The sequence below is a fragment of the Pristis pectinata genome, chromosome 10 (assembly GCF_009764475.1).
Source record: "Pristis pectinata isolate sPriPec2 chromosome 10, sPriPec2.1.pri, whole genome shotgun sequence".
In the NCBI taxonomy this organism is placed as follows: Eukaryota; Metazoa; Chordata; class Chondrichthyes; order Rhinopristiformes; family Pristidae; genus Pristis; species Pristis pectinata.
The window spans coordinates 8,545,651-8,569,096 of NC_067414.1; the positions used below are offsets into that span (position 1 = coordinate 8,545,651).

Genomic DNA, 23,446 nt, shown 5'->3' on the forward strand with positions numbered 1-23,446 from the left:
AGGGACGGGAGTCTCGGCGTTAATCCGGAGAGCCAAGTGGACGGAGCGTTTTCCCCACCGCCGCCGCCACTCCCCCCGGCGGCTCCATGTCTCCGCTCCGGGCTCCTTCCCCGGCCGTCTGATGCCATGCCCCGCAAACACAGCGATGGCAGCGGGCTGTGGAGGGAGAGCAGCCCCGGGCCGAGGGGTGGAGGTGCGGGCGCGGACGGGCTCCGGCTGCAGGCGGTGGCGACAAGCGACGTGGAGAGCGGCCCGCAGCCCGGCCCCGACGGTACCCTGCTGCTGAGCGGCGAGGAGAGGGCGCCGAGCCCCCGCCTCAGCCCACGGATCCCAGCCCTGGACGGGCGCTCCCGCACCGCCCGCAGCAACGCGCGTTACCGCAGGCTGCAGAACCTGCTCTACAATGTCCTGGAGAGACCGCGGAGCTGGGCGTTCACCTACCACGGGTTCGTGTGAGTAAAACTCTCCAACTCCACCTGTTCCAAGAGTGAGAGGAAGCCCACCCTTGTCTTGCATTGTGTCCACATGTAGTGGGGGCAAATGGGCTCCCACTGGAATATCTGTTCCAGGTTCCCGCACACTTGCATTTTACTCCAACCCGGACAGAGCAGAGCGCTTGTCACTCGGGGCATGGACCTCAATGCAAGGGGTCCCTAGGTCAAAGGGGGTGGCAGAGAGGGGGACTGCCCCGCCGCTTGTCTCCGGGGCTCATTCTTAAACCCTAAGAGGGGGTTAGAGGGCTGCGTTCGAGCGGGGACACCCCGCCGTAACGGTAGAGAGGATGGGCGCACCGGTGTATTGTACCAGCAGGGCGCAGTTGCCACGATGTGGTTTTATTTTGTATGCGTTCTATTGCCTGTAGTAAAACTCGGGAGGTCTCTGCGGGGCTTGAGCAGAAGTCCCGAACTGAAGGTGCAGTCAGCTGCCGGCGAGGCGTGTCTGGGTCCGCAGTTCTGCCGCCGGGACAGCCCGGCTGGTGGGTAGAAGGCGAGCGCGCTGTTCCCCTCCCCGGGAAGCAGAGAGCGCCTGAGTGCGGACCGTGCAACAGGTCTTTGCAGGAAGCTGCGAGTTCCTGCCTGTCGCGGGGAGCTGCTCTTTGGTCAAGGAGGGACGTTAACTTGATTCGCCTTTCAGCGGCTTGGCGGTTCTTGTTAACTCTGCACAGAACAGAATGGGGTTCGCGTATCATTTATTTGAACACACTTTCACTTGGCTGCTGTGACCCACAACACGACGGTTCGGTTTATCTCAGTTTGTGACTGAAATGTGTAACGACTGATGTGTGTGGTGATTGACTACGGCTGAGATTTCACAGGAATTCAAGCAGAAAATGGAGTAAATACTCCCTAGGTCAGGCAGCATCTGGTAATTGGATTATTGTTGTCACATGTACCGAGGTACTGTGGAAAACTTTGTTTTGCATGCCATCCATACAGATCAATTCATCACAGCAGTACATGAGGTAGTACAAGGGAAAACAATAACAGAATGCGGAATAAAGTGTCACAGTAACAGAGAAAGTGCAGTGGAGGCAGACAATAAGGTGCAAGGCCATAACGAGGTAGATTGTGAGGTCAAGAGTCCATCTTATCATACTAGGGAACCATTCAATAGTCGTATAACAGCAGGATAGAAGCTGTCCTTGAGCCTGGTGGTACGTGCTTTTAGGTTTTTGTATCTTCTGCCCCGATGGGAGGAGGGAGAAGAGAGAATGTCCAGGGTGGGTGGGGTCTTTGACTATGCTGGCTGCTTTACCGAGGCAGCGAGAGGTATCGAGAGAGTCCATGGAGGGGAGGCTGGTTTCCATGGTGTGCTGGGCTGTGTCCACAACTCTCTGCAGTTTCTTGCAGTCCCGGACAGAGCAGTTGCCGTACCAAGCCGTGATGCATCCAGATATGGTCCATCGATAAAAATTGGTGAGTGTCAAAGGGGACATGCCAAATTTCTTTACCTTCCTGAGGAAATAGAGGCACCGGTGAGCTTTCTTGGCTGTGGTGTCTAGGTGGTTGGACCAGGACAGGCTATTGGTGATGTTCACTCCCAGGAACTTGAAATTCTCAACCATCTCAACCTCAGCACCATTGATGTAGATGGGTGCATGTACACCGCCCCCTTTCCTGAAGTCAATGACCAGCTCTTTTGTTTTGCTGACATTGAGGGAAAGGTGGTTGTCATGACACCATTCCACTAAGCTCTCTATCTCCTTCCTGTACTCCGACTCATCGTTATTTGAGATACGGCCCACTACAGTGGAGTCAACTGCAAACATATAGATGGAGTTAGAGTAGAATCTGGCGACGCAGTCATGAGTGTATAGGGAGTAGAGTAGGGGGGTGAGGACGCAGCCTTGTGGGGCACCAGTGTGGAGGACAATCACGGCGGAGGTATTGCTGCCTATCCTCACTGATTGTGGTCTGTTGATCAGGAGGTCAAGGATCCAGTTGCAAAGGAAGGTGTTGAGTCCCAGGTCTCGGAGTCTGGAGATGAGTTTGCTTGGAAGGGAGAAGCAGAGGATGATTACCTTTCATTGGGATTCACTGCCTGGCTGCTAGGATTCAAGGTGTAGAAAGGCATTTGTAATCCACAGCCACAGGTTTGATGTTTCAAGATTAAGGGCACGTAAAGACAAACGGAAGGTGCTGAGGAAAGCTCAACAGGTCGAACAGTATTCAGGGATGTTGTAACCTTTACAGGTTGATGACTTTTCATCAGAACTGGGAAATGGTAAGAGGCAAATTGATCTGAAGTACAAAGATGGGGAAGGGAGGGACGATGGGTGGTGCAGGGTGAAAGGGAGGAGAAATAAAGATATGAAAGCTGGGCTGAGAGGAGATAGAAGTGGGAACAGCCGAATCTTCACCAGCAACTGCTGGCTGAAACTTTGGAACAGTGTTTAGGACTTGAAATTGTTGTGGAGGACTGTCGAAGATTGCAGAGGGATATTGATAGGATGCAGAGCTGGGCTGACAAGTGGCAGATGGAGTTCAATCCAGAGAAGTGTGAGGTGGTACACTTTGGAAGGACAAACTCCAAGGCAGAGTACAAAGTTAATGGCAGGATTCTTGGTAGTGTGGAGGAACAGAGGGATCTGGGGGTTCATATCCAGAGATCCCTGAAAGTTGCCTCACAGGTGGATAGGGTAGTTAAGAAAGCTTATGGGATGTTACCTTTCATAAGTTAAGAGATCGAGTTTAAGAGCCATGAGGTAATGATGCAGCTCTACAAAACTCTGGTTAGACCACACTTGGAGTACTGTGTCCAGTTCTGGTCGCCTCATTATAGGAAGGATGTGGAAGCGTTGGAAAGGGTGCAGAGGAGATTTACCCGGATGCTGCCTGGTTTGGAGAGTATAGATTATGAGGAGAGACTAAGGGAGCTATGGCATTACTCTTTGGAGAGAAGGAGGATGAGGGGAGACATGATAGAGGTGTACAAAATATTAAGAGGAATAGATAGAGTAGACAGCCAGCGCCTCTTTCCCAGGGCACCAATGCTCAATACAAGAGGGCATGGCTTTAAAGTAATAGGTAGGAAGTTCAAGGGAGATATCAGAGGGAGGTTTTTCACCCAGGGAGTGGTTGGTGCATGGAATGCGCTGCCTGGGGTAGTGGGGGAGGCAGGTACATTGGTCGAGTTCAAGAGATTGCTGGATAAACATATGGAGGAATTTAAAATAGGGGGATATGTGGAGGAAGGGGTTAGATAGTCTTAGGTGTGGTTTAAAGGTCGGCACATCATGGTGGGCTGAAGGGCCTGTATTGTGCCGTATTGTTCTATGGTTCTATGGTAACTCGCTGTTAACTCTGGAAGGAAAGGTGCTTACTTTAAACTACATTGGAAGAGTGTGGAAAACCAAGAGCACAACAAAAGGAGAATTAGTGGGGCAAGTATTGGTATTGGTTTATTATTGTCACTTGTACCGAGGTACAGTGAAATACTTGTCTTGCATACCAATCGTACAGGTCAATTCATTACACAGTGCATTGAGGTAGTACAGGGTAAAAACAACAAAAGAATACAGAGTAAAGTGTCACAGCTACAGAGAAGTGCATTGCAGGTAGACAATAAGGTGCAAGGTCACAACAAGTGCACTGAAGTCTGCACGTGGTCTCCCCAGCATAGGGAAGTCTGCGTTGTCAGCTGCAAATGTAACACATTAAATCGAAGGAAGTAAGTCACAACCTCACTTGGAATGAACTTTGGGCACCTGGACAGTGGGAAGGGAGGTGGTAGTAGTGCAGGGGTGGCTGCATTTGGAAACCGCTGTGGGAAAAGGATTGGAGTGATTTGAGGGCATGTTACAGAGATCTTCCTCCTTTAGCAGTGCCTCAGGATCAAGGATGCCTTCCACGCACTGAGGAGCAGAAGGTGTGCTCTCTTTTAGTGTGGGCTAGCAGTTGTACACCTGCTGCCACACGCTTGTGACAGAGTGAGCTCTTGATTCAATGGCAAGGAGGTCCAAGGGCACAAGAGACTAGGCTCTGCTGCACAGACATAGCATGTATATATACACACACTATACACACACTATATGCACACTGTACACACATGTATTATGTCCACCTAATCACCACGATTGGGTGGTCATAGTACATCTGTGTACTATTAACGTTGAAGGAACTGATGTGCATGGACGAGATCAAAAACTTGTTCAAGGGGTTTGGTAGGTTGCATCTCATCATTTCAGAGGAGATTTACCAGGATGCTGCCTGGATTGGAGAGCATGTCTTATGAGGACAGGTTGAGTGAGCTGGGGCTTTTCTCTTTGGAGAGAAGGAGGATGAGAGGTGACTTGATAGAGGTGTACAAGATGATAAGAGGCATAGATCGAGTGGACAGTCAGAGACTTTTTCCCAGGGCAAAAATGGCTAACACTAGGATGCATAATTTTAAGGTGATTGGAGGAAGGTTATAAGGGGGATGTCAAGGGTAAGTTTTTTACACAGAGAGTGGTGGGTGCATGGAACGCACTGCCAGCAGAGGTTGTGGGGGCAGATACATTAGGGACATTTAAGAGACTTAAATAGGCACATGACTGATAGAGAAATGGAGGACTATGTGGGAGGGAAGGGTTAGATAGATCTTAGAGCAGGATAAAATGTCAGCACAACATTGTGGCCTGAAGGACCTGTACTGTGCTGTAATGTTCTATGTTCTAAACGTGAGATGTAGGTTTGACGAGGCTACTGAGGGATGGGAAGTTAATTTATTGGTTAGCCACACCATGCTTGATTGAGGAACTGATTTTCCTCCTGTCCCAGTGAGGGCAGACTTTACTCTGAGTGCCCCAAGCATTAACCATGCCCCGTTTTTCATCTGCATGCTCTCCAAGATCTCCTGTTCTGTTTTTATTTTTGAATAAGGGATATACGATGAGTGATTTTTTTTTGGCCACTGCAAATTACACCTTAGTGACAAGAGAGAATCCAATGGGAATTAATGGGCTTGTGTGAGACAGTGTAAGGTACAAGGCTACAGGGAGATATGGAGAGGGGAACAGGGCTAATGGGATTACTCCCCGGGGCTGCCATGGATCTGATGGGCTGAATGGCCCCCTTGGGTGTTGTTATTAATAATAGTACACAATAAACCACAGACACATAAGCTTGCACACATCCCTTCTCGCAGTACCTCTCCCTCCTCCTCCCCACCCGCTCGGTCTCCCTGCCTCTGACTCCCTTCTTCCAACTACCTCCCTTGTCCCCTGGTCTTTGTCCCTCTGAACCCCCGTCCCCCTTCCCAGACAGCCCTCTTCCGGAACTTGATTGGAGCACACCTGTCAGTGGAGTGCGCATGTTCTGGGCTCCACATTGCCAATAAGTTGGAGACGCTGAAGAGAGTGTAGGATTGTTTCGAGTCATGGAGTCAAGTGCAAAGAGATACGAGGATTAAGAGGGTGCAAATATCAGGAACAAAAGTGAACATGCCAAAGCGCCCCTCTAGAAAACAGAGGGCTGAACTTGCTTCTGAAATCTTGAAGGGCAGCCTGCCATTCCGATACACAAGCAATTACAATGAGGAAGTCTGAAGTATAACCTCCAGTACCTGACTGGCGATTTACAGTTAACAGAAGAACGATCAAAATATAGTTCCGTAGAACAACACATTACAGCAAGTTACATAGAACATAGAACACAGAACATTACAGCACAGTGCAGGCCCTTCGGCCCGCGATGTTGTGCCGACATTTTATCCTGCTCTAAGATCTATCTAACCCTTCCCTCCCACATAGCCCTCCATTTCTCTATCATTCATGTGTCTTATAATGTCATTCATGTGTCATGTGTATTGTAAAGTATTATAACAACAGTATGAAACTAAGTTGGAGGAACAACACCTCATATTCCGCCTTGGGAGTCTCCGACCTGATGGCTTTAACATCGATTTCTCTAACTTCTGGTAACCCCACCCCTTCTTTTTCTCCCCCTCCCCACCCCGTCTTCCCTTATTCCTGTGGCTCCCTTCTCCCGCCTTGATGACCTGCCCATCTCCTCTCCTCCCCTCCCCCATCCTTTATTCCATGGTCCACCGCCCTCTCCTACCGGATTCCTCCTTCTTTAGCCCTTGGCCTCTTCTACCTATCACCTTCTTGGATAGCAAGTGTCACATGGGCAGAAGGCCAACGCTGCAATCATTAGGTAACAGGGTGAGCCTGGCTCTCCCAATCCTTGTCCATCCCCTGTTAGCAAACCTTAACTCCGAGAATATTCATTGGTATCCCATTCATTACATCTTCTCCCCCTCCCCACCCACTACCTTCCCCCCTCACCTGATCTCACCTGTCCCCTGCCTGCGTGTGCTCCTCCCCCTCCCCCCACCTTATTCTGCCTTCTGCCCTCTTCCTTTCCAGTCCTGATGAAGGATCTTGCCTGAAACGTCGACTGTTTATTTCCCTCCGTAGATGCTGCCTGACCTGCTGAGTTCCTCCAGCACTTTTTGTGTGTTGCTCCAGATTCCAGCAACTGCAGAATTTCTTGTGTCTCCAGTGTGAAACTAATACAATCTTTCATTACAAAGGCATGTGCATCAAAAATTACTGCAAAGAATGAAATCAATCTTCTGGAGAAGTCAAGAATTGTTTGGTCTGCAGCAAGGGTAGTAGAATGTGTGGTTGATGGATCCACTGCCCCACATCTTCAGTGACCCACGTTCAATCCTGACCCCCTGTACTGTCTTTGTGGAGTTTGTGTATTCTCCCCGTGACCACTTGGTTTCCTCCCATATTCCAAAGATGCGGGTTAGCAGTTTACTGTAATCTCCTCTCCCCTGCAGCAAAATCTGGGAAGAGTTCATGGGAATTTGGGGACAATAAGAATGGATTCGTGTAACTGGGTGTTTGATGGTGAAAGCAAACTTGAAGAACCGTAAAGCCCGTCCCAGTGCTGTATGAGTCTATGTATCGCGCTGAACCAAGGTGCCAGAAAAGACGACTTCCCTCGGTTTGTGAAGCCTGTTTGAAGTGGAAACTGATGCCTTGGTAAAGGAGAACTAAAACTTGCCACCAAACCTTCAGTGTGCTCAGCCGACCGTTTTAGTCTCTCTTTCATGTGCTGGTTGTGGAACATTGTAAGACTCCAAGAAGAGCCAGCAAGCTGAGCTCAGCTGGGGGAGTGACATCAAAGACCCCACCCACCCGGGTCATTCTCTCTTCTCTCCTCTTCCATAGGGTAGAAGATACAGGAGCCTGAGGGCACGTACCACCAGGCTCAATGACAGCTTCTACCCCACTGTGATAAGACTATTGAACGGTTCCCTTATATGATGAGATGGACTATGACCTCATGATCTACCTTGTTGTGACCTTGCACCTTATTGGACTGCACTTTCTCTGTAGCTGTGACACTTTACTCTGTACTGTTATTGTTTTTACCTGTACTATATCAATGCACTCTGTACTTACTCAGTGTAACTGCACTGTGTAATGAACTGACCTGTACGATCGGTATGCAAGACAAGTTTTTCACTGTACCTCGGTACAAGTGACAATAATAAACCAATACCAATGCACCAGTTCCCAAGGAGCAAGATTCCCTGCAGAAAGCAGGGGGGGTGATGTGTTGGTGGTGGTGTCTCATTGGGGCTGACAGAAGTGACAAGGTTGAATGGGAAGGCTGTTGTAAGTGGAAGGATGGGAAATGTGTTCCCTCGCTACCAGTTACTGTTGGGACCAAAGCGTATCCAACAATAATAAAAAAAACAATATCAATACAGAAGTGGATGTTTTCAGAAGGGGCGAGTTAAACAAACTCCACATGAGCAGTAAACTCACTGAACTTAGAGTTTTCATTTTATCATCAAATTTTGGAAAGTGACATTTCAAGGGTTCTCAGTGCAGGCTCTCCCCAAGTTACGGCAATTCCGTCCCCGTGAACTATTCATAACCCGAGCAGTTGGCAGGTCGGAAACGGAGTTCCCACAATGGCAGAAGATTCCTGCAGAGGTGGATTTTCCCATGGGAATAGGTGATCTGGAGAAGCATTTTAAATCTCGTTTTGCCATTCTTAATAACGAAGCTGATATTAACAAATTTACCCGGAGCCTATCTTGGACTAATAATTATGTTCTTTGAAAAGATTTTACTACAGGCGAGGTTTTAAATGCTATTGATGGTTTTAAAAAAGACACCTGCTGCTGGTCTGGACAGTATGTCTCCAGATAGGATTCACAAAATGGACATTGAAGTGTTAACTGGAACGTATCAACTGGGTTTGATGTGGCAAAATTCCAGCTAGTGTCAAGAACAGTCACCTGCAGCCCTTCAACAGCTGGGAAATCCTTCCCACCGCCCTCCCAAACACTCGGTCGTATGTACATGAGTCAGGCGTTTGTAGCCCTGGGTAGGACCTGTATTCAAACTAAAACTGGTGACTGGATTAACTAAAGAGGAGAATGAGAATTATGGCTGGAAAGCTCATTTTCTCCTCTTGTGTAAAGGTTGACCCTGCTGGTGCTGTTCCCTTTGTATGTACATTGGGCTGTTTGATCAGAGAGACTGCATCTATTTCTATTGTTCACTCACCTTCCACTAGCAGTCATCCAATAGAGTCCATGAGTGGAGACACAGATTGCTCCAAGTAATGACCAGAAGTGGGGCAGTATTTCTAATGGTGTCTGAGAGCAGAGACGTGATTGATCCAAACAGGAATGGGATGGGGGAGGGGCACATGTTAGGCTGATTAGCATCCAGGGATGGAATCATGGATTGCCCAAATTGTGACTGGGAATGGGATACCAATGAACTTTCTCGGAGTTAAGGTTTGCTAACAGGGGATGGACAAGGACTGGGAGAGCCAGGCTCACCCTGTTATCTGATGATTGCAGTGTTGGCTTTCTGCCCATGTGACACTTGCTATTTTCGTCTTTTCTTCTTCCCCCGGCTCCTGGAGGGATTGACTTGTTTCTGGATGTGGTTCTTTCAGATAATGTCCAACTTGACATGGTGCTTGAGCTTGTTATATTCCCCAGAGGTACCTCCAGATCCAATTGATCCTGGGATCTTCTTGCAAACAGCTGGAAACCTGGCAAACTCTCATTTCTCCCTCTGTACTTACTCCAGGATGGTTAGTCTGGCTTTGTTCAGGGGAGATCTTGTCTGACTAATTTGATTGAATTTTTTGAAGCGGTAACTAAGAGTGTTGAGGAAGGTGGTGTAGTTGATGTAATCTATATGGACTTTTGCAAGACCTTTGACTTGGTCTCTCATGGGAGATTGGTCCAAAAAGAGAGACCATTAGATCCAGTGCTATTTGACAAATTGGTTCTGACATTGGCTTGGCAATGGGAGATGGTGGTGGTCAAGTGTTGTTTGTGTGATTGGAAGCCCATGACCAGTGGTGTACTACAAGGACTGGTATAGGGGCCCTTGCTGATTGTTATATAATTAGCAATTTGGAGATGAATGTAGCAGATATGATGGGTAAGTTTTCACATGACATGATAATCGGTGGTATTGTCGATAGTGAGGAGCGTCGCCTTTGGCTACAGAACAGTGTTGATGAGTTGGGAAGGTGGGCAGAGCAATGGCAGATGGAATTTCGTCCTGAAAAATGTGAGATGGTGCATTGTAAGGCTAAGACTTACACAATAAGTGCTAGGACCCAAGGAAGTACTGAGCAAAGAGACCTTGGTGAATATAGAACATAGAACATTACAGCACTGTACAGGCCCTTTGGCCCACAATGTTGTGCCGACATTTTATCCTGCTCTGAGATCTATTTAACCCTTCCCTCCCACATAGCTCCCCATTTCCCTATCATTCATGTGTCCATCCAAGAGTCCCCTAAATGTCCCCAATGTATCTGCCCCCATAACCTTTGCCGGCAGTGCGTTCCACGCACCCACCACTCTCTGTGTTAAAAAACTTACCCCTGACGTCCCCCTGATACCTTCCTCCAATCACCTTAAAATTATGTCCCCTTGTGTTAGCCATTGTCACCCTGGGAAAAAGTCTCTGACTGTCCACTCGATCTGTGCCTCTTATCATCTTGTGCACCTCTATCAAGTCACCTCTCATCCTCCTTCTCTCCAAAGAGAAGAGCCCGAGCTTGCTCCACCTATCCTCATAAGACATGCTCTCCAATCCAGGCAGCATCCTGGTAAATCTCCTCTGCACCCTCTCTAAAGCTTCCATATCCTTCCTATAAGGAAGACATCCTGTCTTCTGGGATCATTAGAATATAATCTAACGATCAGGTGGATAAAGTGTTTGAGCAGGTATGTAGGATACTTGTCTTTATAGAATACAAGAACAGAGAGGTTATGGTACCACTATACAACACATTAGGTCACAGCCAGAGTACTGTTTACAGTTTGGTTGCCACACTATAGGAAGGATGCGACTGCACGGGGGAGGGTGCAACAGGGAGTCGCTGGGGTGTTGCCTGGGATCGAGTGTTATAGCAATGAGGAGTGTCAGGGTATGCCGGAATAAAAATGGACAATGCTGGACACGCTCAGCAGGTAAGGTAACGTCTGTGGAAAGAAAAACAGTTCATGTTCCAGTTCAATGACCCTTCATCAGAACTGGGAAAGTGAGAAGAGAGGATAGTATTCATTTGCAGAGTGGTGAGGGGGTAATGGATAGGATAAAGGGGATATCTTAAAGTAGTTTTTTTCAAAAAAAAGGAGGCTTTTGCGAGATTTGGGCTCTATTCCGTTCAAACACTGTTGAAGCAAGAATACAACCCAGATTCTCGGTAAAGGGGATATCTGTGTTGGGGTGTGCCAGGATTGCAGTAGAGATAAGTTGTATAGGTCCTCTGGTCAAATCGGTAATGGGGTAGTTAGAAGGTGATAGTACAAGGAGTGTATTGTGTTGCAAACAGTGGGGCCAGCGGATCAGTGCTAATGGAGAGGGGAAAACTGGAATTGGTATTGGTTTGTTATTGTCACTTGTACCGAGGTACAGTGAAAAACTTGTCTTGCATACCAATCGTACAGGTCAATTCATTACACAGTGGATTGAGGTAGTACAGGGTAAAACAATACAGAATGCAGAGTAAAGTGTCACAGCTACAGAGAAAGGGCAGTGCAGGTAGACAATAAGGTATAAGGTCATAATAAGGTAGATTGTGAGGTCAAGAGTCCATCTTATTGTACTACAGAACCATTCAATGGACTTATAACAGCAGGAGAGAAGCTGCCCTTGAGCCTGATGGAACTTGCTTTAAGGCTTTTGTATCTTCTGCCTGATGAAGTGGGGAGAAGAGAGAATGTCCAGGGTGGGTGGGGTCTTTGATTATACTGGCTGCTTTACTGAGGCAGCGAGATGTATAGACAGATTCCGTGGAGGGGAGGCTGGTTTCTGTGATGTACTGAGCTGTGTCCACAACTCTCTGCAGTTTCTTGCAGTCCCGGGCAGAGCAGTTGCCGTACTAAGCTGATCTAATACCAAACAGATCTAATATCACAGATGGATGATTTACAATGGGAATAAGCAGTTCTGATACAGACGGAGAAAATGAGTTACCTGAAGTTGTAGAAATCGATACTGAGTGTGGGAGGCTGCAAGTTGCCCAGATGGAAGATGAGGTGCTCTTCATCGAGCTTGTGTTGGGCCTCGTTATAACAGTGCAGGAAGCCACAGCCAGAGAAGCCACAGCCAGAAGAAGGGACGGAGGGTTGGTGGTTGGAGCAGAGAAGGCTGAGGGACCCCACTGAGGTACACAAAATTATGAGGGAGAAAAGTGTGATAGCTGGTGAAAAACATCTCCCCTTAGCAGAGGTGTCTATAACCTGAAGGTCAGGTTTCAGAGGGGATTTGAAGAAGAATTCTTTCACTCAGAGGCTGTTTTCATCTGGAACTCACTGCCTGAGGGGTGGGGGAGGCAGAGATCTCACAACATTTATTTAGGTGAACCATGCATAGAAGGTCCCACCTGTTAGAAAATGGGATCAGTATTAATAGATATTTGATGGCTGGCAGGGAAATGGTGGGCTGAAGGGCCTGTTTCTGTGCCCTATGACGCTATAAGCCAGAGACACCCAACTGATTACAGTGCCAGTTTAGCTGGTACCACTGACTCATTGGCTCCGTGCATGCAGATCTAACATGCCTTCATATCCTGTGCCTTTTATCACTGTAAACCCCAGTCTCCAGACTTTTTGACTCATTGCGGAAACAAGAGTTGTCTTCTCATGGCTCTTGCTCGCTTTCCTCCATCTACATCCTTCTGCACCTCCTCGTTGCTTGTCCCACTTCAGATCATAGTGTGAGTCCCTCATCCCCGCCCCACTGCATCTTCTGTGATCTCTCCTCCGTTGTCTCTTGGTTTGTTCCTCACACCTCATCTTTGAAAGCTCATCAAAACTACCTTCTGTTCTCATTCTCCTCCCTACTGCCTGTACGCCACCGTGAGAGATACTATATTATTCATTATGATCATTGTAGTCTCTACAAGAATGCAAAAACCAATTGATCTTCATGCCTGGGGATATTAGTTACTGTAAGGGAGCTGTCCAGTTGAGTACTCACAAGTAACAGATGTATTTGAATATGCATCAATGCAAAAAGGGTTGTCCAGAAATAAGAGACCAAAAGAAATTATGTTTCATGTACAATGGGTTGAAGATCAGACATACAGGTTATCAGAGATCCAGAGATGATGGTATAAAATCGAGAACAAGGGACTTAATTACAGAAACAAGATGCTGGGTTGCTTTAGCATAAGGAAAGAGTACATTGTATTGCTGTTCGAGGCACCAGCCAGCACTACAAGAAGTATTATTTGCATCTGATTGTGTGAACAATCTATTGCCTTTGCCTCTCTGGGTCTCCAGGGGGAATAAAGCAGGCACCAGAAATCCAGGGTTTAAGGAAAGGTTGAACATGTACAAAGTTTCTCTGGAAAAGAGCATTCAGCAAGGTAAGTGAACAATACTTTTAAGACAATGAAAAGACTCCTCAAATTGACTGAGGCAACTTCAAGGGACAACTTTAAGTAATACATATTTGAAAGGCAGAGGTTTTTTTTTGCCACACAGTCATAGAACTGTGGAATACTTTCCAGTGTATATACTGGAAAAGCCTGTTTAGGAACCTCAGGATTGACCCTGGAGAAGGTGCAATACAGCTTCACCAGAATGTTGCCAGGGCTACATTATGTAGATACATTGCATAGACCAATCTTGCATTCCTTTGAGTAAAGAACAACAACGGGCAACCAGATCAAAGTGCTCACTGTGATTTAAGGATCTGATAATTAAGATAAAGGGAACCTATTTTATCTCCAGGGGCACAGACTAGAGGAGCTAAAACTTACGAACTTAAGATATGAAAGGACAATTGGACAATTCAGCCTCTCACGTCTGCTCAACCATTCAACAAAATCATGACTGATCTTTTACCTTGGCATCACTTTCCTTTGCCTAACTCAAATATTTCTTGATTCCCTTAATTTCCAGAAATCTAATATTCTCTCTCCTGAATATATTCAGCCACTGAATCTCCACAGATTTCTTGGATGGAGAATTCCTAAGGTTCACTACTACCCTCTTGATTGAACTTTGTCTTATCTTGGTCTTGAACTCCTTACTTTGAGACTGGAAGTCTCGTTCTTGGCCAGTCAGGGGAAACATGATCCATTTATTTACCCTGTCAAACCCTTTCTTGTAAAGTCTAGGCCCAGTCTGCGTATTGTCTCCTTATGGAACAATCTCTCCATCCTAGGATTCAATCTGGCAAACCTATGTTGTACTCCCTCAAAAGCAATCCATTCCTAGGTAGGCAGACTGGATCTGCACACACTGTTCCAGGTGCAGTCTCACCATGATCCCATGTACATTCACTGAGGTCATTACCCACATCCAGTCCAGACAAAGGGTCTCAACCCGAAACGTCGACTGTCCACTCCCCCCCACAGACGCTGCATGACCTGCTGAATTCCTCCAGCAGCTTGTTTGTTGCTCCAGATTCCTGCATCTACAACCTCTTGTGTCCCCATTGTTCAAATCCCCTTGCAATTAAGGCTATCTGTCTTCCTAATTATTTGTCATACCTGCATGTTAACTTCCAGGGGTTTGTGTACAAGAACACCCAGAGACCTCCGAACTGCAATTCAATCTCTCACTACTTAATAAAATCCAGTGCTTTGGTAATTTGGCTGACTTTGCATTTTTCCAAATTAGAGCAAGGCGACTCAAAAAAGAAATGAGCAAGCATTTCTGATTCAAAGTGCAGCAGAGGACATGAAACGATTTGGAGATTTTTCGGAGACAAAGTAATTAGGGGTCACTAGACTGTGGCTGGTCGATGAGGATAGGTTAACATATTAATGTAAGAGTAGAACAGGCTTGAGGGTGAACAGCTGACACTGATACAAGTTCAGAGAAAAGATGAAGGGGGGATATGTTGTACTTCTGGAGTGAGGTGATTGAAAGATGTGGTGTATGGGTGGAGAGGACTTATCTATAGAGCAGTTGACACTTCAGGAATTTCTTGTTTTAAGACATCCTTATGTAATCAAAGTGGACTGAAGGGCCTCTTTCTGTGCTGTCTCTCTATGTTGTCTTGGTCATTCTATGAAGTGTGTCAGTGGTTGCTCAGGTTATTTGGTAGCGTGTCAGTAATTGTGGAGAAATTGTGAGAGTGTCAGTATTAATGGGGATTCTGTGGGAGTGTGTCAGATGTCGTATAGAGCCAATGAGAGATTATCAGTAAATGTGTATATAGCCTGGAAAGGGTAGGAAGGATGGAGAGTGAATAATGGTAGGGGGTCTGCAAGAAGGTGCCAAGAATTGCAGTGAAAATTCAGCTTTGTGTCAGTAGCTGAATGGGGTCTGTGGCAAATATTCGGTAGTCTGTGAGGGTGCATATGAAATTATAGAGTCAATCAGAGTGTGTGAGGAACTGTAGAGGGAATGGGGGAAGTGTGTCAGGAATTGTAGGGGGAATGGGGGGTGTGTGAAGGATTGTAGGGGAAATGGGGGAAGTGTGTGAGGAATTGTAGGGGAAATGGGGAAGTGTGTGAGGAATCATAGGGGAAATGGGGAAGTGTGTGAGGAATCATAGGGGAAATGGGGGGTGTGTGAGGAATCGTAGGGGAAATGGGGAAGTGTGTGAGGAATCGTAGGGGAAATGGGGTGTGTGTGAGGAATTGTAGGGGAAATGGGGGGTGTGTGAGGAATCGTAGGGGAAATGGGGGGTGTGTGAGGGATTGTAGGGGAAATGGGGAAGTGTGTGAGGAATCGTAGGTGAAATGGGGGGTGTGTGAGGGATTGTAGGGGAAATGGGGTGTGTGTGAGGGATTGTAGGGGAAATGGGGGGTGTGTGAGGAATCGTAGGGGAAATGGGGTGTGTGTGAGGAATTGTAGGGGAAATGAGGAAGTGTGTGAGGAATCGTAGGGGAAATGGGGAAGTGTGTGAGGGATTGTAGGGGAAATGGGGGGTGTGTGAGGAATTGTAGGGGAAATGGGGTGTGTGTGAGGAATTGTAGGGGAAATGAGGAAGTGTGTGAGGAATCGTAGGGGAAATGGGGGTGTGTGAGGAATTGTAGGGGAAATGGGGAAGTGAGTGAGGAATCGTAGGGGAAATGGGGGGTGTGTGAGGGATTGTAGGGGAAATGGGGGGTGTGTGAGGGATTGTAGGGGAAATGGGGAAGTGTGTGAGGAATTGTAGGGGGAATGGGGGAAGTGTCCCAGGAATTGTAGATAGACTGGGAGGGTGTCAGGAACTATAGAGACTGTCTGAGCATGTCAGGCATTGCAGAGACTATGGCTGAGTATTGGTGGTAATATATAAATCTGATAAACAAATCTTTTCTCTTTTAATCAAATTTCTGAAATATTCATTTCTGTGTATTATTTTTGTTGAGTAAATATTTCAGGTCATTGATCTTTAATTACTTGATTTTTCATTTTTTCCATCAATTCCTCTTTTTAATTTCATATAAATTATATTTGTATTCGGTTTTAATAATCTCAAGATTATGATCTTTAAAGAGCAGCACAGAAACCGACTGTGAAGCCTGAGATGAGGTATGTCAGCAATTCTGGTAAGGATAGGGAGAACTGGATTTAGAAAGCCCTGTGTGAACAAAAACATGCATGAGTGATAATGACCTGTGATGGTTTTTTTTCTGGTTATACATGAGGGAAAGACTCAGTGGAGCAAAATCAGTTGCATCTTCATATAAAAAGCACATTTACTGTTAAATGACCCTTCACTGACATTATTTTATGGAATTTTCTGACCATACGTAATTAGACCATGAAGAAATTTGCATACACACTGCTGACTTGCATGATCTGTTGATACCATCTAATGTGGAACTGTGAAATTCTCACTCACCAGATCACAAAACATGAACCAATTCTTGGATCAAGATGGGAGGAAAGGAGAAAATATGGAGTGGTGGGTGGGGAAAGAAACTTGCAAATATTCTAGCAAATGATTTTGGCTGTGGCTTCTGGTGAATATATTAGAACATAGAACATTACAGCACAGTACAGGCCCTTCAGCCACAATTTGTGCTGACATTTATCCTGCTCTAAGATCTATCTAACCCTTCCCTCCCACATAGCCCTCCATTTCTCTATCATTCATGTGTCTATCTAAGATCTCTTAAATGTCCCTAATGTATCTGCCTCCACAACCTCTGCCGGCAGTGCGTTCCACACACCCACCGCTCTCTGTGTAAAAAACTTACCTCTGACATCTCCCCTATACCTTCCTCCAATCACCTTAAAATTATGCCCCCTCGTGTTAGTTATTTTCACCCTGGGAAAGAGTCTCTGACTGTCCACTTGATCTATGCCTCTTATCATCTTGTACACCTCTATCAAGTCACCTCTCATCCTCCTCCTCTCCAAAGAGAAAGGCCGTAGCTCGATCAACCTACCCTCACAAGACATGCTCTCCAACCCAGGCAGCATCCTGGTAAATCTCCTCTGCACCCTCCCTAAAGCTTCCACATCCTTCCTATAATTAGGCAACCAGAACTGAACACAGTACTCCAAGTGTGGTCTAACCAGAGTTCTATAGAGCTGCAACATTACCTGGTGGCTCTTGAACTCAATATCCCGACTAATGAAGTCCAGTACACCATATGCCTTCTTAACTACCCTATCGACCTGCGCGGCAACCTTGAGGGATCTATGGATGTTGACCCCAAGATCCCCCTGTTCCTCCACACTGCTAAAAGTCCTGCCATTAACCTTGTATTCTGCCTTCAAATTCAATCTCCCGAAGTGTATCACTTCACACTTTTCCAGGTTGAACTCCATCTGCCACCTCTCAGCCCAGCTCCGCATTCTATCAATATCCTGTTGTAATCTGCTGCAACCTTCTACACTATCGACAACACCACCAACCTTCGTGTCATCTGAAAACTTACTAACCCACCTTTCCACATCCTCATCCAAGTCATTTATAAAAATCACAAACAGCAGGGGTCCCAGAACAGATCCCTGCAGAACACCATTGGTCCAGACAGAATACGCTCCATCTACCACCACCCTCTGTCTTCTATGGGCGAGCCAATTCTGAATCCACACAGCCAAGTTTCCCTGCGTCCCATGCCTCCTGACTTTCTGAATGAGCCTTCCATGAGGAACCTTATCAAATGCCTTACTAAAATCCACGTACCCCACATCCACTGCTCTACCTTCATCAATGTGCTTTGTCACATCCTCAAAGAATTCAATCAGGCTCGTGAGGTACAACCTGCCCCTCATAAAGCCATGCTGACTGCCCCTAATCAGCCTATGCTTCTCCAAATGCCCATAAATCCTGTCTCTAAGAATCTTCTCTGATAATTTGCCCACCACTGAAGTAAGACTCACAGGTCTGTAATTCCCAGGGTTATCCCTACTTCCTTTCTTGAACAAAGGTACAACATTTGCCACCCTCCAATCACCTGGCACTACTCCTGTGGCCAGTGAGGATGCAAAGCTCATCGCCAAAGGCACAGCAATCTCTTCCCTAGCTCCTCTTAATAGCCTTTGATGTATCCCATCTGGCCCCGGTGACTTATCCATTCTGATGTTTTCCAAAAGTTCCAGCACATCTTCTTTCCTCACATCAACATGCCCTAGTGTATCAGTCCATTGTACGCCCTCCTCACGAACATAAAGGTCTCTTTCACTGGTGAATACTGAAGCAAAGTATTCATTAAGGACCTCCCCTAGATCTTCCAACTCCAGGCACATGTTTCCTCTTTTATCCCTGATCGGACCTACCCTCACTCTATTCATCCTCCTGTTCTTCACATACATGTAGAATGCCTTGGCGTTTTCCTTGATCCTACTCTCCAAGCCCTTCTCATGCCCCCTTCTAGCTTGTTTATAAACAAGCATTGTTTATGATGCTGGGAATGAGCTTAATGTTGTGATCTTCACCTTATATCTACTTTAACCAGGTGGACATTTAACTGTTGCCCAGTGCCTTGTACTACCTTTACCCTGGACCTGGTGTCCAATGTATATTCATGCTTCATGAGGTGACAAAAGTTACAATCTTTCCACACCAAACTAGTGCAGGGAACCTGTGACAATTCACTCTCATTCCTGATTGAATGGTTTCAAATCAAATATTGCGTGGGTAGCACCCAGACTTGCCCTGTGTGAGAATACAACTCAAGGATGTGCGTGTTTAATATCCAAGTTGCTTACTCTCAATAAGTGGCAATGAGTTTTCTTTTAGTCTCTAATATTTTACATTTGCCATTCTGATTGGTTTTGGAGTGAAAAAATTAATGTGTGGTCTTGGCTGTGTCAGAGCGAAGTACTTGCAGATTTGAAATTGGGAGGTCATCAGTAGCCATTGTTAACAGCATCCATAATTACATTCTATGAATTTTCATACAAGTCTTCACTAGTTTGGTGTGGAAAGATTGTAACCTTTGTCACCTCATGAAGCATGAATATACATTGGACACCAGGTCCAGGGTAAAGGTAGTACAAGGCACTGGGCAACAGTTAAACGCCCACCATGTATTTGTAAGTGCATGTGTAATATAAAGAAATAATTTGCTCCTATATATATACAATGCATAAAAAAAATAAATTAGAAAATATAAAAATCTAATTTACATAGTACACGCCATCCCCAGATTACAAACGGCTGGCTTATGGTCACCCCCACATACAAACGAGCTCCCATTATGTTATTAAACTTAAAAGTCCGACGTGCGTACATGCATTCCTACAAATGGCAGAACTAGTTTCCTTTCTCTCTTCACTTTTAGTCATTGATCTTTCTTATCGTTTTTATGTGCTTTTGACGCCATTCATTACAGTACTGTGGAGGCACGGTTACCATATCAAGTGATTTTTGTGTTTTTTCTGACTCACGGACAAAATAGTCGTGTACGTGGGTAAAAAGGGAACCTGGGGACAGCCTGTACAGTATTTTTGTACAATATAATGACTGTGTGCCTGTATATCCCACGTTCATCAGTCACTCTATCTGTATATCTATCTCATACTCCATATCCATGAATCTATCTTTCTGTGTCAGAGAAGAATCAGATCTTCTTGACAGTCCTTCATTGCAGTCATTTTGGGGGACATTTTACACCTGTTTTCCATCTCCGTTCCATATCCTCCCACTGAGGTTCGTTACATTCTTTAGCCAACTACATAGTACCTCTTGAAAGTTGCGGATAAGGTTCCTCCAGGTTTGTAACGCAATCGGTGTCAATGATTCGGATGAGGTACCGTGTGTAATATATCTAAATTTGTTGGTGATACAAAGCTAGGTGGCTTTGAGCGGGTGCAGAGGCTTTGAGATGATTTGGGCAGGTTAAGTAAACAGACAAAGACACGGCAGGTAGAATATAATGTGAACAAGTGTGAGCTCATCCGCTTTGGTAGAAAGACTATAGAAAGGTAGAGACTTTTTAACTGGTAAGAGAGGGAACTGAATGCCCTTGTACACAAATCACTGAAAGCTAACAAGCAGACACAGCAAGCAATTAGGAAGGCAAAACGTATGTTGATCTTTATTGCAAGAAGAATTGAATATTAGAGCAGAGAGGTAGTGCTGTAATTATGTAGGGCCTTGGAATATTCTGTATGTCTCGTGGTTCCGCAAGAGGGATATACTGGCAACAGAGGGATTGCGTGAAAGCTTCACCAATCTCGGGAAGGTGGGTTTGTAACTGTGGACAGAACAAGCAGGTTAAACCTCCACTCTTTGGAATTTGGAAAGGTGAAAGGATAATCTCAATGAAACGTATAACATTTACCTGTACTACCTCAATGCACTCTGTACTAACTCAATGTAACTGCACTGTGTAATGAATTGACCTGTACAAACGGTATGCAAGACAAGTTTTTCACTGGACCGCGGTATAAGTGACAATAATATACCAATACCAATACCAATTCTGATGGGGCTTGACAGGGTATGTGCAGAATTTGTGCCTCCCTTGGCTGAGCTGTGCAAGACCAGGGACCACAGTCTAAAAATAAGGGGTCAACCATTCACAACAGGGATGAGAAGGAATTTCTTCCTCTAGAGAGAGTAGTGAATCTTTGGAATCCTCTACATGGAAACCGTGGTGGTTCAGTCACTGATCATCTTCAAGACAGGGATGGAAAGATTTTTAGAAATTTAAGAGAATTAAGGCATATGGGGTTAATGCAGGAAAGTGACATTGGTATTGGCTTATTATTGTCACTTGTACCGAGGTACAGTGAAAAACTGGTCTTACATACCGATCATACAGATTAATTCATTACACAGTGCACTGAGGTAGTACAGGTAAAAACAATAACAGAATACAAAGTAAAGTGTCACAGCTACAGGGAAGTGCAGTGCAGGTAGACAATAAGGTGCAAGGTCAAACAAGGTAGATTGTAGGATCAGAGTCCATCTCATCGTATAAGGGAACTGTTCAATAGTCTTATCACAGTGGGATAGAAGCTGTCCTTGAGCCTGGTGGTACGTGCCCTCAGGCTCCTGTGTCTTCTACCCGATGGAATAGGAGAGAAGAGAGAATGTCCTGGGTGGATGGGGTCTTTGATTATGCTGGCTGCTTCACCAAGGCAGCGAGAGGTAAAGACAGAGTCCAAGGAGGGGAGGCTGGTTTCCGTGATGCACTGGGCTGTGTCCACAACTCTCTGCAGTTTCTTACAGTCCTGGGCAGAGCAGTTGCCGTACCAAGCCGTGATACAATCCAGATAGGATGCTTTCTATGGTGCATCGACAAAAATTGGTGAGTGATAAAAACTGGTGAAAAAGGTAGGCACGGTAGTGTAGCAGTTAGCTTAATGCTATTACAGAGCCAGCGACCCAGGTTCAATTCCGGCCGCTGTCTATAAGGAGTTTGCACGTTCTCCCTGTGTCTGCGTGGGTTTCCTCCGGGTGCTCCGGTTTCCTCCCACATTCCAAAGACATGAGGGTTAGGAAGAAGATGAGGGGTCAAATGACCTACTCCTGTTTGTATGCACTGCCCATGTAATAGTGGAGGCAGATTTAACTTTAGGTGATCAAAACTGATTTGAATAGGTTTCTGAAAGGAAAGAGTTTGAAGAGTTTTGAGACTAGGGTGGGGGAGTCAGACTTGCATGGAAACAGCATCGACTTCACAGGCCAAGTGGTCTGCTACATTTAAACATTCTGACATTCGATGATTCTGTGGTTATAGAGGAATCTAATCAGATAATCAGCTCATTTAGAATATAATCTTCAACTATGTTCTGATCACTTGGAGCTGACTCTCCCAAAGTAACCCTTACCCAGAACTTTTTTGGTTGTCCATCTGCAAATTCACCACAGTTCATATTTTGACGTAAAATCGTGAGATCTGTGTTAAGTGACAGTCGCTGCCTTGTCTGCCTTTAATACAGGTCAGCCTTCGTAACTGCAAAACTGAAGACTGCAGATGCTGGGATCTGTAGCAACAAACAATCTGCTGGAGGAACTCAGGGGACCTGCTGAGCTCCTCCAACAGATTGCTTGTTGATGAAGCAGTTGCATTAACATTGGACGCCCCAAAGTGCCTCAATGTTAATTAATTAGCGTTTGTGCACAACAAGATCCCACAAACAGCGACGAGATCACTGATGGTGTTTTTAGCTAGATCTTCGACCAGGATACTGGAAGAATTCTTGTCCTCTTCAAAAAGTGCCAAGGTATCTTCCGCAGGCAGGGGTAATGAAGTCTATTTGTTGTGGAGTTTTGATTCATTTTTAACGGGGTTAGGAACAGTGATAGTTTAATGGGTAGTACAAGGTATCTCCTCATGCCTCTGCACAGAGTGCCAGTCATAAATGAAATAGAAACTGCTGTGCCTGCAAAATCCAAAATCAAGCTTTGTTTCTTCATTACCTGCTTTTATAAGTGAAATTCAATACATCAGCAGCTGGACATCAAGTCACCTGTGGTTTGATAAATGTTGTACTCTGTTTCTTAAGTTAAATTTCCATAGAACCATAGAACAATACGGCACAATACAGGCCCTTCGGCCCACCATGTTGTGCTGCCCTTCAAACCACACCTAAGACTATCTAACCCCTTCCTCCCACATATCCCTCTAACTTAAATTCCTCCGTATGCTCACCTAACGATCTCTTCAACTTGTCCAATGTATCAGCCTCCACCACCACCCCAGGCAGCGCATTCCATGCACCAACCACTCTCTGGGTGAAAAACCTCCCTCTGACATCACCCTTGAACTTCCCACCCAAAACCTTAAAGCCTTGTCCTCTTGTTTTGAGCATTGGCGCCCTGGGAAAGATGCGCTGGCTGTCCACTCTATCTATTCCTCTCAGTATCTTGTATACCTCTATCATGTCTCCCCTCATCCTCCTCCTCTCCAATGAGAACAGCCCTAGCTCCTTTAGTCTCTCCTCATAACCCATACTCTCTAATCCAGGCAGCATCCTGGTAAATCTCCTCCGCACCCTCTCCAACGCCTCCACATCCTTCCTATAATGAGGCGACCAGAACTGGACTCAGTACCCTAGGTGTGGCCTAACCAGAGTTTTGTAAAGCTGCACCATT

General features: G+C 45.9%; 1 protein-coding gene across 1 annotated transcript in view; it reads left to right on the forward strand.

The window, feature by feature from the left end:
• The first annotated feature begins 126 nt into the window (after positions 1–126).
• The window catches only part of LOC127574904 (potassium voltage-gated channel subfamily KQT member 5-like), a 242,793-nt gene continuing 219,473 nt past the window's right edge, over positions 127–23,446 (forward strand). The window contains exon 1 of the mRNA XM_052024397.1: positions 127–452. Within this exon, the coding sequence (XP_051880357.1) occupies positions 127–452 (326 nt within the window). The remainder of the gene's footprint in view (positions 453–23,446) is intronic.